This window comes from Siniperca chuatsi, linkage group LG11 (assembly GCF_020085105.1).
Source record: "Siniperca chuatsi isolate FFG_IHB_CAS linkage group LG11, ASM2008510v1, whole genome shotgun sequence".
NCBI lineage: Eukaryota > Metazoa > Chordata > Actinopteri > Centrarchiformes > Sinipercidae > Siniperca > Siniperca chuatsi.
In genome coordinates, this window is record NC_058052.1 from 23,961,777 (window position 1) to 23,980,904 (window position 19,128).

At 41.5% G+C, this 19,128-nt stretch overlaps 1 protein-coding gene across 7 annotated transcripts in view; it reads right to left on the reverse strand.

Annotated features, from left to right (window-relative positions):
- The window catches only part of LOC122884166 (N-acetyllactosaminide beta-1,3-N-acetylglucosaminyltransferase 2-like), a 200,026-nt gene that overhangs the window by 97,866 nt on the left and 83,032 nt on the right, over positions 1 to 19,128 (reverse strand). For 5 of the 7 annotated variants that reach the window (XM_044213628.1, XM_044213627.1, XM_044213625.1 and 2 more), the window contains 4 exons: positions 8,851 to 9,032; positions 5,585 to 5,724; positions 2,705 to 2,818; positions 367 to 504 (listed from right to left, as the gene is read on the reverse strand). In XM_044213628.1, coding sequence (XP_044069563.1) covers positions 367 to 504; positions 2,705 to 2,818; positions 5,585 to 5,724; positions 8,851 to 9,032 — 574 coding nt within the window. The remainder of the gene's footprint in view (positions 1 to 366; positions 505 to 2,704; positions 2,819 to 5,584; positions 5,725 to 8,850; positions 9,033 to 19,128) is intronic. The other 2 variants (XM_044213630.1, XM_044213631.1) reach the window with 1 other exon arrangement.

The window sequence follows — 19,128 nt, forward strand, 5'->3', positions numbered from 1 at the left end:
AAGCAAACAAGATTAAGCTTTATGTGTGTGGGAGCATACCACTCAAAAACAAATAATCCATACTAATATACCTGGCTACTCAGGTGGTCAGACAAAAATTTTGGTTTAGCTGTCTGACTGAAAGCAATGAAGCCTACCTGCTATAGTTACACATGACTCCACACATTCAAGGTATGTGCACATCCAAACCTTCAACTTGCATCACCTTTCATTCTACTGACTCTCCCCAAAATAAACACCTTAACTTGTATTATTTAATAATAAGATCAAAGCCTATAACCAGCCAAAATTACGGACAATATCCATCCACCGCAATAAAATCTGATTGAATGTGTTTTTGTCACATGCTGACAGAGTTGAACATACCTTCCTCGTCAGGATCATCAAATGGGTTGAGGTGGTTAGGATGAAGGTCATCATCAGGGTCATCAAAGGGATTGTTGCTCATGGCAGGAGGCGCTTCCTGATCCTCGTCTTCCAGGAAGTTCAGCTTGCTGATCAGCTCTGTTGCCACACAGTCCAACACAAAGTCATTTACACGAACAACAATGATGAAGAAGAGTGACAACTACAGGGTCAAAAATAACAGCTACAGAACAATACATTTCCCAAAATAAAATGAATACAAACATTCACAAACCCAAATATACCAATATCTGCACTTTGGAGTGAACCATGCGCATAAAGACCATTCAGTCTTGTATAAGTAATCCCTCTTGCTGGAGAGCGCTGCCTAAACTTCTCTGTGCTCCTCTGCCACCTCAGCCCACTTCTATGTATGTGCAACAGTGGCATTCTGGGAAACTTTGTGTGGTATAGAGGGTTACTGTGGGAGACAGTGAAGGCAGTATAGAGTTGCTATGGAGATCCTAGCTGGAAAGGCTGAGAATTGTCCACTTTATCTTCATCATCCTCACTGTAGCTCAATCACATGCTGCCAGGATGTGGGTCAGTTTGAAAAGAGTGTAAATGTGTGTGAAGTAGATGCCAAGAAGTGCTGCTGAGCGCTGTGAGAGAAACGGAGCAAAGAGAAAAAGTGCTGTGTATATGTGAGTGTGAGTCCCTTGGTCTGTATGTAGGGTGGCTATGTGAAGTGGTGGTAGCTGTTAAGAGGTGCAGCACTTTTCCTTGCCTCTTACTGACAACATTCATGGCCCATTTTTAGGCCATGGCAAGTGCACATCTGCATCGGTGTGTATTTACATCTGTGTGTGTGTGCGCCAGTGTGTATCATGGTTTGTGACCAAGCAGAAGAACCAGGGGGGTTACAAGTATAGTAACTTGAGAATCCAAGAAACCCAAATAAGCTCACTTGTGTTTGTGGAAAACCTTTGTGTAAAATGTGAGGGACCTAAATTAAGTTTTAGGTTTATCATGTATTACAGAAAGCCAAGATAATTCAGATTTTATTATAAGCAATGATTAGTTATTTATTCACTTAAGACTTAACCCTTAAAGGGACAGTTCACCCCAAAATCAAAAATGCACATTTTCCCTCTTACCTGTAGTGCTATTTATCCATTTAGATTGTTTTAGTGTGATTTGCCAAGTTTTGGAGATGTTGGCCGTAGAGACGTCTGCGTTTTTTGACTATAATAGAACTATATGGCACTTGGCTTGTGGTGCTCAAAGCAGCAAAAAAAAAAATACATTTGAAAAACTCAACAGAAATGTCTCTTTCCAGATCACTCAAGATTATTAAAGACCTTGTTATGAGCCGTTTCATGTAGGAACTATCAGTAGAAAGAAAGTTCCTACATGAAACAGCTCACAACAAATCTGTGGATTATCTTAGTGGAGTAACCGGGTCATGAATTCTGGAAAGAGACATTGCTTTTGAGTTTTTCAAATGTATGTTTTTGCTGTTTTGAGCACCACAAGCCGAGTGCCATGTAATCTGATTATATTCAAAAAAGGCAGACATCTCTACGGCCAGTATCTCCAAAACTTGGCAACTCACACCAAAACAATTTTAGATGATAAACAGCACTACAGGTAAGAGGAAAAAAATATATTTTTTGGGGTGAACTGTCCCTTTAACTACTGATAAGGAACTTTTACTCTAGGCCTTTCAAAGCACATAGTTTGAGACCCCTAATGTAATGCTGATATTACATTACCCCAACCTGCCTGCATCTCTGAAGCATCTCACCAGCTTGAGGTCCCATGAAAATCACACACAGATCCAATACAAAGTTCAATTGAAAACAAATACACTTAATTCCAATTTGAAAACAAAACAATAAAACCTTTGTCTTCCTGAAAAGATGTTGTTTTGTGTAAGAAGAGTTTGTTTGGATACCATTTATCTAGTTTGGTTCACTGCCAATTGCAGTAAAAGAATAGGGAAGGCCACACTGTCAAAAAACAAAGGATAGAAACCAAAAGGATGAACACCAACTGATGTGTTCACAACACCTTGTACAGCACATCACTACATGGACCAAGATAAATTATAAGACCACATGACTATTACATGATTACAATACCAATCTAAAGAAGGATTGGGGGGCGGGGGTAGAGTCAGAGAGAGAGAGAAACAAAAAGAGAGGAAAGCTGGAAAAGGAAGGATTAATAAATATAAATATACGGAAAGAAACTGTGATAAGGAATGGTAGTGTAGAGGTGACACAATGTTCACAAGACGATGAAAGAAGAGTCAGGAACACAGGGTGAGAGAGGTGAAAGAAAGGTGAAAAAAGACCTTGGGAGGAAGCGGCAGGCTTAGCGGTTGCTTTGCTTGCTCGCTTAAGGACACCACCATCATCATCATCATCCCCATGTAAGCAGCTGAGGGCATTCAACTGGTTTACTATCTCTGTAAACGACAGGGCCATACAGGAAGGGAGTAAGGAAGAATAGCAGTGAACAAAGCAAAACAACAACCCATCGAGAGTATCCACACATGCTCACACACACAAACTCCATTTAATAACATATAGATAAACATGTATAGAGTGCATATATTTGTGTAGACCTTGGTTTATGTGGTGTTATTGCGATTGTTAAACTAGCTAGCCAACTAGCTTGCAAGGTAGTACAGTAGTTACAGCGACAAGTATGTAAATGCTGTAATGCTGTATTTCAAACTGCATGCTTTGGTTAACTGTGTAATAGCACTGACAGAACAGCTATCCTGCTCTCTTAAAAAGCTGTACTAACTTGATGGTGTGTACACACTAACTAAAAAGTATATCTTTACTTTTACATTTTTTTTTTAATAATAGACATGTGTTGCCATTTGCACAGGTACAGGACAGTACAGTTACACTGGAATTCTTGTGCACATCTTTCAAAGTCAACTTTAGACTCGGAGAGCTCTGCGATGTCGCACACAGGGGGGCGCCATTTTGCTAAGCTTTCATAGCTGAGGTTTCTAGCTAGTCACCTTGGTAGGTAGAACATCTAAACCTAACACACAACTGACAAACACATACATACTCAAATACACATAAATTACACACACAAAATATATATTCATAAAGATGTACAATACATCCTTTTTAGGTGTAATATATTCTCTTTTCATTATTTACATACTGTATGTAAAAGGTAAAAAGAGAAGATATGTTTTGCAGGGTATGCGCTGGTTAGCCTAGTGTTATTATGCTGGTTTGTTGGATAGGTAGCATCCAAGGGAGGAGTATGATAGTGGGGAGTTTTGGCAGCTTCGCCAGGCCTTTCATTCAGAGACACAGGCTAGTGAAGAATCGCTGTAGGCGCTCAATGCATATACATATAAATGAGACAAAGAGCAAGGAAGGGAAAAGAAAGGAGAGAAAGCATGAAGCAGAGATGGCGCTTTGAAAAGTTGGATTAAGCAAAGCAGGAAGCAGCAGGGCCCATACATTAGACCATAGAATGAATCCTCAACATGTATATATGGAAGGAGGCAAGCCACCATCAGCCGACTAGTCCAACAACACATGAAGAAAGCTAAGAATAAGGGGTAATGGAGAAAGGGGGTAGATAAAGCCTAAGCAATAGAAGATAGCCGACAAAACACTGTAAATGAAACTTGTGAATTTACAAATTCTCACTTCTTATGTTTGCAAGCATGCACACACGCCCATATTCACAGAAGCATAAACTTAGAAAAACAAAAGAAATCAAGAAAGAAGCAAAGTTGATGCCCCACTGAAGCCTTGGTCCTGGTTAGATTCTGGTCTGGATGATTATTCAGCAGGGTTGGAGAAGTAGTAAGTTGGCAAACTTTTTGAGCATTTTACTGGCCAAGTTGATTTGCTAGCTGCCAAAATAGCTGCTATAACAGGCCGACTTACCATTAATGGAGCTTTGACTGACAGCACAGGAAAAAGTGATCACTGAAAAGTGTGGCTGCTGACCAGCAGTAAGCATATTACTGTGCCAATGTCTAATGCAGGGCTCAACACTAACTTTTAAAAGATTGGCATCAGCTTTTGGTTGCATAAACTGAAAATATGGTTGCCATTTTTAGTCACCTTTATTTTGAGTAATTAAGATACTACAGCACGTCAGCATAATAATGAAAATGTGACATAAAAGAATGTTTAAAAGCTGGAACTGAACAAAATTCTTTGTAGTTTGTGTTTTATCTGATACTTTATAGAATTTGAATTGTTATCAGTTAACGTGTCCACCCTCAATTCCTGGTATACAAAATACCAGCATTCATTTGTTATGTTGACGAGTTAGTCGAACTTTTCACCCCACAGTCAAACAACAATTTGCCTCGCCATTGTCTCTAAAACAGATGCCTGTGCACGCACACGAGTAAACACACCAGTGCAGTGCAGCGTTGTCTGGTTCCCATATTTTAATATCACTAATGCAATAAATATTAAAAATTGATTTATTTTGGGGTGTACGTTTTGCCGTCCCTATTTTTATATATGTTAAAAAGTAAGGGTGTCAATTCTGCAAATTCATGATTTGACAGCTATGCCATTGTCAGTATGTACAAAATATCTCTGCTTAGTCGAGACTTTCATGGTTTCCACAATTACTTAATTAGAATTGGAGTTCCCATAATTTATAGAGTGAAACCTCTCTTCAGAGTTGCAGCTTTGTAATTTGCCCCAGAAAGTCCGGCGTTACCTCCTGTACTCCGGTCCAGACGAGGTGGCAGGCCGAGAATGGACGGCCTGGATGATGAACGGATGGTTAGTGGGTAAATGGTGTGATGCGCTTCCAGGCGTTGGCAAGCTAGTGACGGACACTCTCAGACGGTCTGACCACTTCCCTGTGTGTGTCCCTGGGTGTCTCGAAAAGTGCAGCAGCAGGCTACCGGTAAGCTACGCTATGTCTCTTTGAAGTGTTTTTTCTTTGGACACGCACACAAGTAGGCAGCGGTCGAGAGAGAAAAAAAAATACTGGGAAAATTGCCTATCCTGCTTTTGATTTCAAAATCGAAAAGTGGTTGCCATTGATGGCAACCAAGGGCCAAGAATTGGTTGCCAATTCCTCAGAACTGTTACTGTCGAGCCCTGGTCTAATGACAGATTCCAGCAAAGCAGTAATCAGGGTGACTGTTTTTTGACTTACAAAACCATACATTTGTCGCCTGTCAAAGAAATAAAAAATGCTTTGTGCCAGTTTTCACCTGTGATCTTGGCAGCCTTCTCCTCCTGGTTAACCCTGTTCTCCTCGTCCTCCTCATTCTCCTCCTCAAAGTCGTCCAGGTTGCCGATGTCAGCTTGCTTCATGCTCATCAGGCTGGCCAGGCTTTGCATGTCCTCATCACTGGACCATAAAAAACACACACAATTCACACACAGCCAACACAGACAGAAACTCATGTTCATAGGTAGAAACAGCACTAAAAACAGATAGAACATACACATGATAGACATATATATAATGGTTAAAAAACAAGACCACTCTTAAAAGAATAAAGCACACAGGCCTGTACATTTTTATGATGATGACACATCCTAAATAGATTTACAACTACCAGACATAAAAAGGAGAGAGAAAAGACATAATGCGTAAATGGATGAATGAATAAATGAAAATGCATCAGCATTGTATTTTCAATGTGCCTGCTAGAAGACGGAAGAACACTTCTACAACAATTCTACCCACAGCTCTCACCAACACAGCTGCCAATAGCTAGATCACACATAGGGATTATCATAGCTCTGCATCCTTCTCTTTCTTCATCTCTACCTCTTTCACCACTCATTTATTTCTTCACTTCAGACCTCCATCTCTACACTTTACTGTCATAATCACCTAAGACTTCAATTTCACTCCTCACATTTTAAGCTTTTGTCTCACATCCTTACTCAACCACTCCTCTCTCACTCTGTCCCATCCACCCATTGTCTCTTATTTTCCCCCACCACCACTTTATTCACAGATGCATCAACTTCTACAGTATTCCTTGTATTTTATGTAGTCTTGCGTATCCCCAGTTAGTCCCTCGATACCACCGCTCCATCATAATCAATGTATTCTCCTCTCTGTTCTTTGTGTTTGGTGTTTCCCAGGCCCAGAGGCTCATTTGAACTGGTGTGATTGAGTTTGTTTGTGTGGTTGACATCATTCCCCGAAGGGTTAACAAGGGTTACGCACCATCGACCCGCCGTCCGCGCCACAACAAAGGCCTCGTTGCTCTGCTCTCGCTCACTATGTGTGTGTGTGCGCCCGTCTTTAAATGAAAGTTGCTGCTATCAAATTAGAATGAATAACAAACGGCAAACACCGTAGTTGAGTGTGTGATGAAAGTTGGTGGTATCAAAGAGGAATATGTGAGAATGAATGAGAAGCTGCAAAGACTGAGTGGCAGTGAGTGTGTGTGTCTGTAAATTAAACTTTGTGCAATCAAAGACTGTAAGACTGCATAACAAATGTGTGTACATTTTTGTGTACATACATTGTGTGTGTATATTCTTATACATTTTTATTATAAAGGGTACACATTCAGTAGAACAATACAAATACAAAAACATATTAGCTTGATGCGATCCCTTACAGAGCTGAGGACATGTCTGGTATAATTCTAAATGACTTGCAATCAAAACTTCAATACTAGTATTTTTAAAATGTCACTGGTTAGAACTGTTAGATCTTTAAAGGGTAACTACACTCTCAAACTCTGCCAGAACCCTCCCTCCCAACATGTTTAAAAACTCCAAGAGAAGTGAGGAAGCAACGACTGTAGGGGGCGTGGCCTCGTGGCTACGTAGTGTGTGAAGTGGTGGGTTGGGAGACACGGGGGAGACTGACTGACCACCGCACAGTGTAGCATGGACAGCGACGTAGAGCTGGTAGTCAAAGCTAACCAGCTGTGAGCAGTTTCTGTCAGACTCTTCTGAGAGCCTCTGCTACTACGAGGGGCTCTCCAGTGTGTGTGTCTGTAGAGCGTGTCAGTACATAGTTTGCTGCGATTAATGTTACTGTTAGTCAGTCCTAAATATCTTGTTACACGCTGATATAGCAGTTATCGGTGGGCCTATGTGTTCTGTTCACTGCCACTGCAGGGGAATAAATCTCTTCCATGTACAACGTCGTTTTTCGGCACTTATCAGGCTTGCAAATGCTACCATCAGCTATGAGTAAGGGGCAAAAAACTGGGGCTACGGTTATCCAGTGTTCTGCTATTTAGACTTGCCGCAGCAGCTGCTACCACAGTTAGGGGGTCAACGTATGAAACAGACCTCAGAGTCTTGCCTATTTGGTGAGAGAATTTGGCTGAACCGAACTTTCAAATCCAAAAAATTCCAAAAACAGATTAACTGCATTAGCAAAGAAAAAGACTGGTTACAAGTAGACTCTCACCAACACCGACTAAAGAACACTAAATGACATAAAAGAGTAGTGATCAAAAAAAGGCCATCTAGACAAGCTTCAACTTCTATATATTACTTGATATATTTTGTATGTATTGTCTAGCAGTATCGAATTATTAGTTAGAATATTATTGTTGCTATTTGCTGTTGTTGCACGCTTCCTTCTGCGCGGTGATATGGTCGGCAGGTGTAGTTCGGTAGAAAGAAAACAGTTCCTACATGTAACGGAGTAACCGGGTCATGATTTCTGGAAAGAGACATTGTTGTTGAGTTTTGCAAATGGCTTTTTTTTTTTTTTTTTGGTGCTTTGAGCACCCCAAGCCGAGTTCCATATAGTTCCATTATATTCGAGAGAAGGCAGACATCTCTACAGCTGATATCTCCAAAACTCGGCAACTCACACCAAAACAATCTAGATGGGGTTAACTGTCCCTTTAAGCCTTATTTGAAGCCAACTAAATAACGAGAGTAGTAGGTTGGATGCCGGTATTTCCTTACTTTTGGGGGGCTTTTGCCTTTATTTGATAGGAAGACAGTGAGGGGATGACATGCAGCAAAGGGCTGCTGTCTGGTAACTGTATTTTCATGTTGCTTTTTGTGGAACTTTATACTGCAGCGTTAGCTCAGCTAGGGTTAGCTTTGTTGTTATATGTAAGCCCATTCAGCCAGTATGTGTGTTGCTGATGCCATGTAAAATTACTTTATAGACATGCCCTGAAGGTAACAATATAGCTACGTGTGAAAAAGAAATGCAGGAATTCATTTGCTTGGCAATGTTGGGTGGGCGTGGGCATCAGGAGCTCGTGCTCAATGCATCCTGGGCATGTAGGCACTGCCGGCATGGCTCCGCGAGCAGGAGAACTCTGCTTTCTCAGTCAGTATAGCACGCACTGAGGAATTTATTGCTTCAATTGACTACATTTACCATCAACACTTAGTGGACATCCACATAAAAAGATGCCGAATATTCCCTTTAAGAACCTTAATCAATAAACAGGGTAGGATTCAGAATTCATATTGTTAAAATCTAAACTATACCCCAACTCGACTTAGGAAAGAGAAAACCAAGACTTACGTGGCCTTTCCCTCACGGAGGAAGATACAGGAGAGGGAGAACTGCAGCGTGGCCGACACCACTTTCTTTGACAGGGGCTTAAACTTGAGTTTGACATCTGTCTGTGTGGGCATTGGACTCGCGTACTGTTTCATGTTTATACTGCTGGTGGCCAAGGCCTTCCTCCGCCCTGATGGAGATTCCTGGAGAGGGAGAGAAAAATGTAACTTTCAGGTGTATATAGACCAATATTACTCAACTGACAGTGCATAGCATTGACACTGCAGGGATCAAATGGAAAATGAAGAGAAAAGGCAGGAAAGAGGCATTTTTGTTGACTGTTTTACATCCTCCTTTGGGGAACAAGTATTTAAGGTTCAGTTAAGAGCAGGTTGTACAATTAATTTTAACACAAGGTACACAAAAGGTGAAGCAGAACAATTCTTTTTATCATTACTAATGACTGGTGATTGCAACATCCAGATAAATAAAGGTGTATTTGGTTACTGTTGGTTGGTAAAATCCAGAACAAGCTCAAATCTGTGCCCTCCTGCGTTCCTTATTGTGAATTCGGTTGTGAAATCCTTCCTGGTATTTCCTATCAAAGGTCCATGCTGTACTTCTTTTCAGAGATGTGCTCTGGGCCAGGGGCTAGCAGTGAAATTGGAATTTGGGAATATGCCACAGACCAGGTGATAAGAGTTATAGAATCAGTGACAGGGGCCTATGTGTGTGTGTGTGTGTGTACACGCATGCAAGCCGCTCACCAGAGGACAGTGTGTGAAAAATAAGAACTGCCGGAAAGCCTTGTCACTGACTGCTAGATATGGAAACTTAACAGTTGGGGACGTTCTATCCTTTTGTCTGCCCCCCTCCCTACAACAAAAACTGATGGGTTTTGTCTGCTGCAAGTCGGGCTATGGAAGCATCACGCTGTCAGTGAACAGCAGACAGGTTCACCTCCTTGCTGTGTTGATACCACTGACATACCGTGTCCCTCTTTTCTGTTTTGCCTCCTCTTTTTTCACTGCTATATTTTCCTGGTTAACTGATATGTGTTCATTTGCATGATGAGAGACTGATCCTTGCATTGGATTTGGTTCTAACATTGGACACTGGTGCACACATGAGGAATGAAAGCAGCAGGCAGTGGTAACACATATGCTCTCTCTTTAAATCTGTCTGATTTCGGGTGCTCTCCTTTTTTCATCTCTATTTCACTGCATGGATGTCTAAAAACAGCACATATAACTGTACACACACCTACACGCACACACACACACACACACGTGTTATTATACCACAGAAAAATACCTTCTTGTCTCAGCTGTGAATCGAGCCCCGAGGATTCATCCTCTCATGCGCACAATGCCCAACAAAGCAGAGCAGCTAGCTCTCTTTCACACAACACCAGTTTGAGAGCACATATACATATACACATACACTCTGGCATGTACGGCAGATAAAGCGATACAAGCTCTTTACATTGCCTGTTTCCTGATGTCTTCACACACAAAAAACACACACACATACACACACACACATCTCAGAGGCTTTGGCTCTGTGGGGAAAACTCAATCTCAGCCTTATCGTCGAGGACCACAGGGTATTCATTCACACACACACACACACACACACACACAGTTGGTATCAGTACAGAGTGTTAAAGCTTGGTAATATAGTGAGAAACTATGTAAGCTTCAAATAGGGACTAGTAATCTGTGGGCCAGCCAACACAGACCAACATAGCATGTAAATGTGTATAGTGACTTCAGTTCTCACTATTCATAACCATTAAACATTACTGGCATGTGTGCTAAATTCAAACTAAGAATACATTTAACTTACTGTGGTTGAAAATAGTCAAGATGGGACACAACGAACAGTGCAAGTAGCCAGTTCTGTTCCTTAAATAACTGAGACCACGACATGTATCATGATCAAAACATAACAAATTTGGATTATTGATTGCCAATCAATGTGTATTCATAGTTACGTCTCAGTGCAAAACAAAAAGCCAGAATCTGACAGAACCCAAAACTCCCATTTCCCATTACCTCCCATAGCTGAGTTTTGTTGTGTTGAACACATATAGCAGCATGTCTATGTTTGCTAATGTTTTCTGTTTTTGTCTTTTTTAAATACTGCATATGTATTGCAGAATATTTTTTCTTAACTTGCTTACTTGTTGGGCTGTTTTCTCCACCATAATAATCAAATCAAGTAAGGAGTAAAAAATGACAGCAGTTAGCACCACACTTTCAATATGAAACAACCAGTAGATTAACTGATTGAAATATGATTTATAACTCATTCAAAGTATCTATTCAGTGCTGACTTTTATTCTTTTTAATGAGCGTCACAGACTGAAGAGCTCAAGCAGTTGGCCTGTGGGAGAAATAGGGTCAAAAGCAGTCTTTTCAATGAAAGGCTGATAATGTGAATCCCAGGCCCACTGAGGAAACTTCTGTTAGGCAACACATGTCTTCCCTTACTAAAGAGCTACTTTCCAAGTGCATTTGGACAAGGCATAAAACCTAAAATTGCTCTGGCACAAATGATCAGAATCTGCTTCTCTAACCTCTATCTCTCTGTTTCTGTCCTGCCTCTCCATCCTTCTATCTCCTTCAGATTTCCCACCATACATCTCATCTGACCCTCCTATCCTTCCATCTCTCCTCCATCTTTGCCTCCTCACTCCGTGCTCAGACCAATAATTAAATAAAAAAAACTACAGAAGAAAACCAACCGACTGACTAGCGAGGCCACTTGACATTTCGTGCTGACATTTGAGCCTTGTCGCTTTGGCTGGGGAACATAATGACATATCATCGCCCCACCACCAACTCCAGCTTGTCCAAAGAACAGCCCATCAGGAGAAGAGGAAGATGGGGAAAAGAACTCTCCCTCTCCACCTCTTATCTCTCTGCAGATTACACCCTGGCTATTATACTAAGCTAATAGCGCATGTAGATGTGTTATGAATGAATTTGCCAAATGCACCAAACACTTAAGAAGAAGGGATTTAGCAAAAGGGAAGATGAGGAGGAAAAGGGGGAGAGGGATCTTGAAAAATAGGAAATACTTAAGGATATGCAAATACCGCAGCACAAGAATGGAATAACCGTTTCAACAGATTTGAGTAGGGACAGCAAACAATGGAAATCTGCCCCAATTCCCCGGATGCTGCTTGTCAATCAATGTGTGCGCATGTGAGTGTGTGTGTGTGTTTCAGAGAAGTTGGGATTAGGGCAACTGGGAGGTTGTGACATTGTGTAAAATGAAATGGAAGGACAATACAGAAGTTTAATTTATTACAAAGAGTATACGATTATCAATAAGCTCTCTCTTTCTGAGCCCAGGGAATGGCTAAATACGCGCGCGCGTGTGTGTGTGCGTGCGTGTATAGAGGTGGCACAGCGGGGGAGAGAGAAAGACGGACAGGGAAAGAGAGAGGATAGAAAGAAGGAGGGAGGGGTGATGGCTGTTTGCTGCCCCCTAGCTGCATCTCTGCACAACTGCAAAGTATTATTTAAGACCAACAGTTAGCTCTGACTTACAGCTTTGTGTTACACCCACACAAACCAGGCCACATGTGACAAAACACATGGAAAGCAATAAAAAATAAGAGCGATCAAGCCTGAGACCTGCCTACAGTTACTCTGCACTGCCTTATTAATTTCATAACTGATGAATGACTTTCTCCAAGAAGGGTGTGTTTGTGGTAAAGCGTGTGTTAGAGTACCAGTCCTGCCCCTCTCCCCTGGTGCCAGCTGGCCCTGGATCGATCCACAGATGCTCCCCTGGTGGGGGGGCAGGGGTCAGGGCAGGAGGGGTGCCCGGGGGTCCTGCTGAATCCCTCTGCCCCAAAATGCCAATGGGACGGGCCGGAGGAAGGAGGGGTAGGGATCCTTTTGTCACTGAGAGATGGATTAATTAGGCTGAGTGCTAAAAGAACCTGGCTTCTTTGTATAGACCTGGTCTGACTCTGACACACACACACACACACACACACACACACACACACACACACACACACACACACACACACACACTGACAGTTAGGCAGTGTTAGCACATGATGAACAAAAAGAAAAAGTGCACAAAACACACACACACCAATCAGCTAATGGCTTTTTAACACAGGTCACCAGTCAATTGGTTTCTAATTTTAACGAACATGGTCGATGTTCCATATTGATCCATATACTACCACTTTGACTAACTAACTACTGCATATCACCATTATCTACTGTATTCTTAGACTGACCATGTTCCCAAACTTCTAGTGTAATTGGAGAGACCAAATTATAATATATTCCTTTTAATTTTGACAGTTTGTGACAACTTTCTTGTTCTGTTATGCTCCTACCATTGTTGGCCATATGGCGATTTGTCAATACCTGAAGTGAGTGTGGCAATGTTTAGTATGTTGTTGAGGAAGACAGAAGATAAAAACATGGCTCTGGTATCACAACGATGACGATAAGTGATGAATCACTGGTTCCACATCAAGCAGATGATTATCTGACTTAAGCCTGTTGCCACAAAACTAAACAATACTAAACTGAAGGAAAGGCACAACCTGAGGTCACTTACACTCAGACTACAGACTACATTAACACTGCACAAGATGTTGTGTTTTGCAAATTATTGTTACACCATGGCATGGTTTATGGTAATCAGTAGGACTACGGAAAATGGATCAGAAACAATGTTTGTTCTTGAGTTTCTGGATCAAGCCACATTCCACTGTTTTTCTTTCCCTCTCTCTCTTCTCCCACTCAAGTTATAAAATGTGTTTATTGTAAATTTATGTGAAACAAAACCTCAACCTCAAAGCGGTTAAAATGGACAAAGCAGCTCCAGATATTCCACCCCACATAAAACTGTACACAGGCCTTTGTAATTTGTATTAGCACGATTCAGAAAAAATAAAACCCAAACTCAATTTACCCTATAGAATAACCCTGAGGTAGCACCGATTAGCCCTCCGCCCCAACACCCAAAATCAGCTGGCTCTGGTTGAATTCAGCAGTCAGCAGATTGGAGGTGGGGTGGGGGGTGGGGGTGGGGCAGTGCTATTCCTCTCGCCTCAAGGTCACAGTTATTGGAAATGGAGACATCCAATGTGCTCACATCTCTCTTTGAATCCGCACACAATGGAGTGATTCCTCTGTGTCAATTTGGCCTCCCCTGATAACTGATAAAGCAGGCCTTTTTACATACCACCTATGAATACCGCACTATAGGCGTTATAGACACACACACACACACACACACACACACTCAGATTAAGACCAATTTATTCATCTGCTACTATTATATGTGAGGATTTATTTTTTTCCCTAAGCAGTGTGTGTGTGTGTGTGTATTTTTAAAGGCAACAATGGACATAAAAGGCATGCAATACTATCACTGCAGTTATGTGAATTACAATAACAATGGTCTTAATAATGGAATGAACTGTGCAAATGGCTTTCATATGTATTGTCACATGGACACACATACACACACAGTCACTCTCACACACTGACACACAAATAGACCACAGGATTTCTCTTCACTAGAACCACCTTGTGGATCAGATTTAACTTAAACCCCCCAAATTGGAAACATCTTTCGTTGACCACCACCTCGTCCCCGGGGGGAGTGAACAACAAAAAACGACAAGGTTGACAAACAGTCGAGGCAACGTGGGAGAGGGAAGTGAGTGAAGAGAGCAAGTGAAGAGCGATTAGTCACAACAACAGTAGGATAAGTTTGTTTTAAAGGAAAAGACAGCAGATTACAGCACAGTGTGTGCCATTTTTGGCTGAATATAGTTTAGAATGACACTGAGCTCCAGACATGAAGTCCTTTTTGTATAACACTAAGAAACTGGATATGGGACAGACTGCCAGGTACAGGAACACTCAGTCCAGGACTACACTCACGAAACAAGAGAAGCAGACTAATTGGTGATAGTGGGGTAAACATACACTGTCACAAACAACCACTGTGCACCAACAGCTGAAAACAAAAACTCACAACTGGGTGCAGACTCCAAATCTAATGAAGGCTTAATGAAGATCTAAAGACAGGATTTGTCATGCTTGGTGTCCTTGAAAAAGAACTACCAGTATACTAGCTAAAGAGTAACCATTTTGTAGCTGAGCCTGACCTCTGACCTAAATGTGGAGAAGGCCACATAAAAACATTGAGTTTTTCTTTGATCCAAGGGAGTTGTATACTTTCATTAAAAAGGTACATTTACACCTGAAACCAGTATGTCTCCTTAATTTTTTGCTGGATATAATAATACATGTTTTGTACTAAATGAACACTGTAACATTGCCACCTTGCAACAGGGAGGATAGTTATTTCCTAAAATGCATTCATAAACACCTGAAAAAAGCAAGTGGGCAATGACAATCCCTGCTATTATGCTTAATGGCATTACATTGTAAAACACGTTAATTTAATTCATTTCAACTCATTTCTTACAGTAACAGATGATATCTCTTGCTTCTTAAACCAATATTCGGTGTTTGCCAGGTAGGAGACTCATGTTATCACACATATTGATAATCAGTCACTGGAAAAAACATAACCAAGTGAGTGTTTGTGAGTAAAAGAGAGAGATGGGGTTTAAAGAGAGAGAGGAAGGGAAAGACAGAGAGAGAGAGAGAGAGAGAGAGAGAGAGAGAGAGAGAGAGAGAGAGAGAGAGAGAGAGAGAGAGAGAGAGAGAGAGAGAGGAATGCCTTTAATGCAGGGTTGCCTCTGATGGCAGCAGATGAAAGGAGGAGAGTCACAAACCAACCATCCCTTAAAAGGTCTAATCCTAACTGGGAGAGGAGACTGTTTTATTAGGGACTAATCTCTTGCTAGCTTGTAACACCAAGCCAAGCGCCCACAGAAATACACTAAACAACAGCAATATTCCAGACTGTTAAAAACATTAATGAAACCTCCAGATATAAAAGCTATCACCAAACAGCCTGAGCACAAGTCAGCAGGCTGAAGGATATTAGCTCTAACCACACACAAAAAAATCACCTGGCTTCCTTCATACTCCCTGACCTTCCCAACGAGGTCACACTTGAGTGTATGTTTATATCAATTACTATGCGCTCTGTTTTAGCATATATTTGTGTAGAGACGCACCTGACACACACTTGATACTGACTGCACCGCTGCAGCTACGCTGGACATTTACATTAAATCCACACACAAGCAATGTTAAGACTGGGACAGGGAGTGTAGGAAAAGCAAGACAGATTTAACGGGACACATTAAATTAATATATTAACAGGAGACCCTTAAAAGCAATTTTGCAGCATGGACATGAAGCAAATTTACATTATAAAACCTCTTTAGGATGAGATCTAAGCTATGATGAGAACAGTAACCTGTGTAATCACTGCAGCTAACAATTTTATTAATTTGTTGGTTTATTTTTGGATTAGTCATTTAGTGAATAAAATGTCAGAAAATGGTGAAAATGAAGAGCCCAAGGTGATGTCTTGTTTTGTTCGACCGGCAGTCCAAAACCCAAAAATATTAAATTTACAGTTATATAAAAATGAGAAAAGCTGCAAAATCTCAATATCGAGAAGCTGGAATGAGCAAATGTTGTTATCACAATAATCGTTGATTATCACAAGTGTTGTCAGTTAATGTCCTGTGGTTCGACTAAACAGCTAATCATTTCAACAACAGTAATCGTTCCACTTAAATCTGCCACTTTGATTTAGCTTTTCTAATTAGTCTGCATCATAATTCATAGCCAGCAAAAATGCTTAGATGGACACCAAGCCAGTATCTCATACCGTCTCTTTCTCCCTTCACTTCCGTCCCTCCCAGACTGCCTCAACCCCCCCTCTCGTCTTATCAGTGTGTCCAGGGTGCCCTCCTCTCTTCCGCTCTCCGGGTCTTTCTTTTGGGTGGCCCTCAGTGCCCCCCACACACACACTCAGACCCAGAGCATGCACTTCAGACAGGGGGCTAATGGGAAAATAAATTACCAGCAGGCAAAAGCCCTGGCTCTGCACTTCTCGTGGAGAGAGAGAAAGGGACACGGGGGGGTTAGAAAGAAGGGGGGTGGTCAAGAAATGGAAAGAGAGAAGGGTAGAGAAGATGAAAATGAAAGACAGAGAGGTGGAAAGAAAAGTAGAGAGAAGGGAAAAGATGGAGAAAATGACGGAGAGGGGGTGATGGAGAAAGAAAGACAGAGCCAACAGGGGGAGGGAGGGAGAAAGAGAGATAGGTCGACAGGATTATAGTAGGAGTTCATCCCTGGTCTATGAAGTGCCTGCTCATCACTTTTCCCACCATTTCACCATCTCTTGCCATCGTAGAGGCCTAAAATGACAATAACATAATCACACACACACACACAGCCACTGAGCCAATACCCACAGCTACTGTATCTGGGATTGATTACTCCTCCTGCATGAAGCAGCCGTTCAGATATCAGCACGGCAGATTCACCACGGTGGCGGACATCGGTGGAGGTGTGTCCAGCTAAATCTGTCCATGTGTGTACATATAAAGTTGGGACAGATTTGAGTGCATGAAAGAAGTTGGAGAGGCCGTGTGTGTGTGACAGAATGAACGATGATGGTCGACCACCGGTTCACAGTTCTTGTGAGCTTTTACTTCATTTTACAGTACACACACTGACACAAAAGACACACATCTATAGCAGAAAACTTAACGAATAAGGCAGAACTAATACAATGCTGAAAGCAAGAAAATAACCTCTGGCAGGTACAAACTAATAACAACACTGGCTTTTAGTCATAGGACTGTTATGAAACAGTGTTTGAAAGTGCTTTATGTGCTAAATAGCGGGGAAAACAATAACTGAGTCCTCTCTTCTGACCATTTACACTCACTTTACCCACTAAACTCTTATTTAAGCATCTGTTTTCATTTCAAGGTAGGATAAAACCTCTAGACACTATGACATACAACTAAAATAATGATACATTTCTATGAAATTGCAATATTATCCCATTCCTAACTGACTGTATGGTGATACTCCTCCCATCTTGTTTTAGCATCACTACCAGATAACAGAGAAGAGGATGCTAAGAAGCTCAAGGGTTTGGTTGATAAAACTCCCAGCAAGATCTCAGACTGGAACCTCTATATTTCAGAGATATCAAAATATGATTTCCAGGTTAAGACAACACAAGGATTTTATTGGGAATCAGAATCTCCACAGCCACTCAATTCTCACTTTAAGAATCTGTTTGTTTTAGCAGTTTTAGGCAGGCTGCTGAGATCTGACAGAGCTATGATAGTGCCCTAATCCAGAGCAAAGCTGATTTGCGTAAGGGGGAGGGGGGTTAAGATGGCCTGTGACAAGAAACAATTGCCCCAAGTGAGAGTCTGCCTCTCTCCCACCCTACTCCATGACAAAAGGTGTACTCTCCATGCTAAGTGACAAATCTGGGGAGACAAAGAGCATTAGCAGGGTGATGCTCTGCTTCAGTGCCTCTGATTGTGGCCAACTCAAAGAGAATCTAATATGGATTTTAAAAAGAGGAGGGAGAGATTAGAATGAAAGAGAAACAATGAACACCTTCTACCAAGGGGGAATTAGTGGAGGGATTGGATAAGGAGCTGGTGTGCCTTAGTGTGTGTGCATGTGTGTGTGCATGGATGAGCGCTTGTTCTTTGAAATTCCTTTTCCACGAAAGAACAATAGGGTTCCCCAATTCTGTTTATGTGCATATACATGTGAGACACACTCATAAAAACAGACAGCTCCCTCTCAAATATAATGTGTACATTGTGGATGAGCCATTAAGTCTATGATCTTTTAAATGGTGAAACAGAGAATAACTTTTAATTTTCAGGTTCATAGATGACTCATAACCAATAAGCATTAAAGGGGGGCAAGGGTCGCCATGCTGCCTCCACAGGCATTGTATTCCTGTCAACTGATAACAGAGTTGCTTAAGACATTTAAAAAAACAGAAGCTAAATACAATGTAAAGATTTTGTGTTTCTCTGTAATAACTTTATCGTTTCACCTTTGCTTAAAGAAAATTTCTTAGTAAATTATGACAAGTGACACACCTCTCACATGGCGAGAATGTGTCCTTTGCCATGTCCTCAACAGCCATGGGTGTACTACGCCTTTACCGCAAGTCACCTCGAATTCCTGACCCATTCCTCTCTGGGTGCGGTACTCCAAGTACAGATTTATATCCCAAACAGAGACAGAGTCATGTTTGGGGATCAGTCTAACTGTCAGTGGCTGGCTTAGCACTGGCATCAGAGCATATCACAAGACCCTATTCATT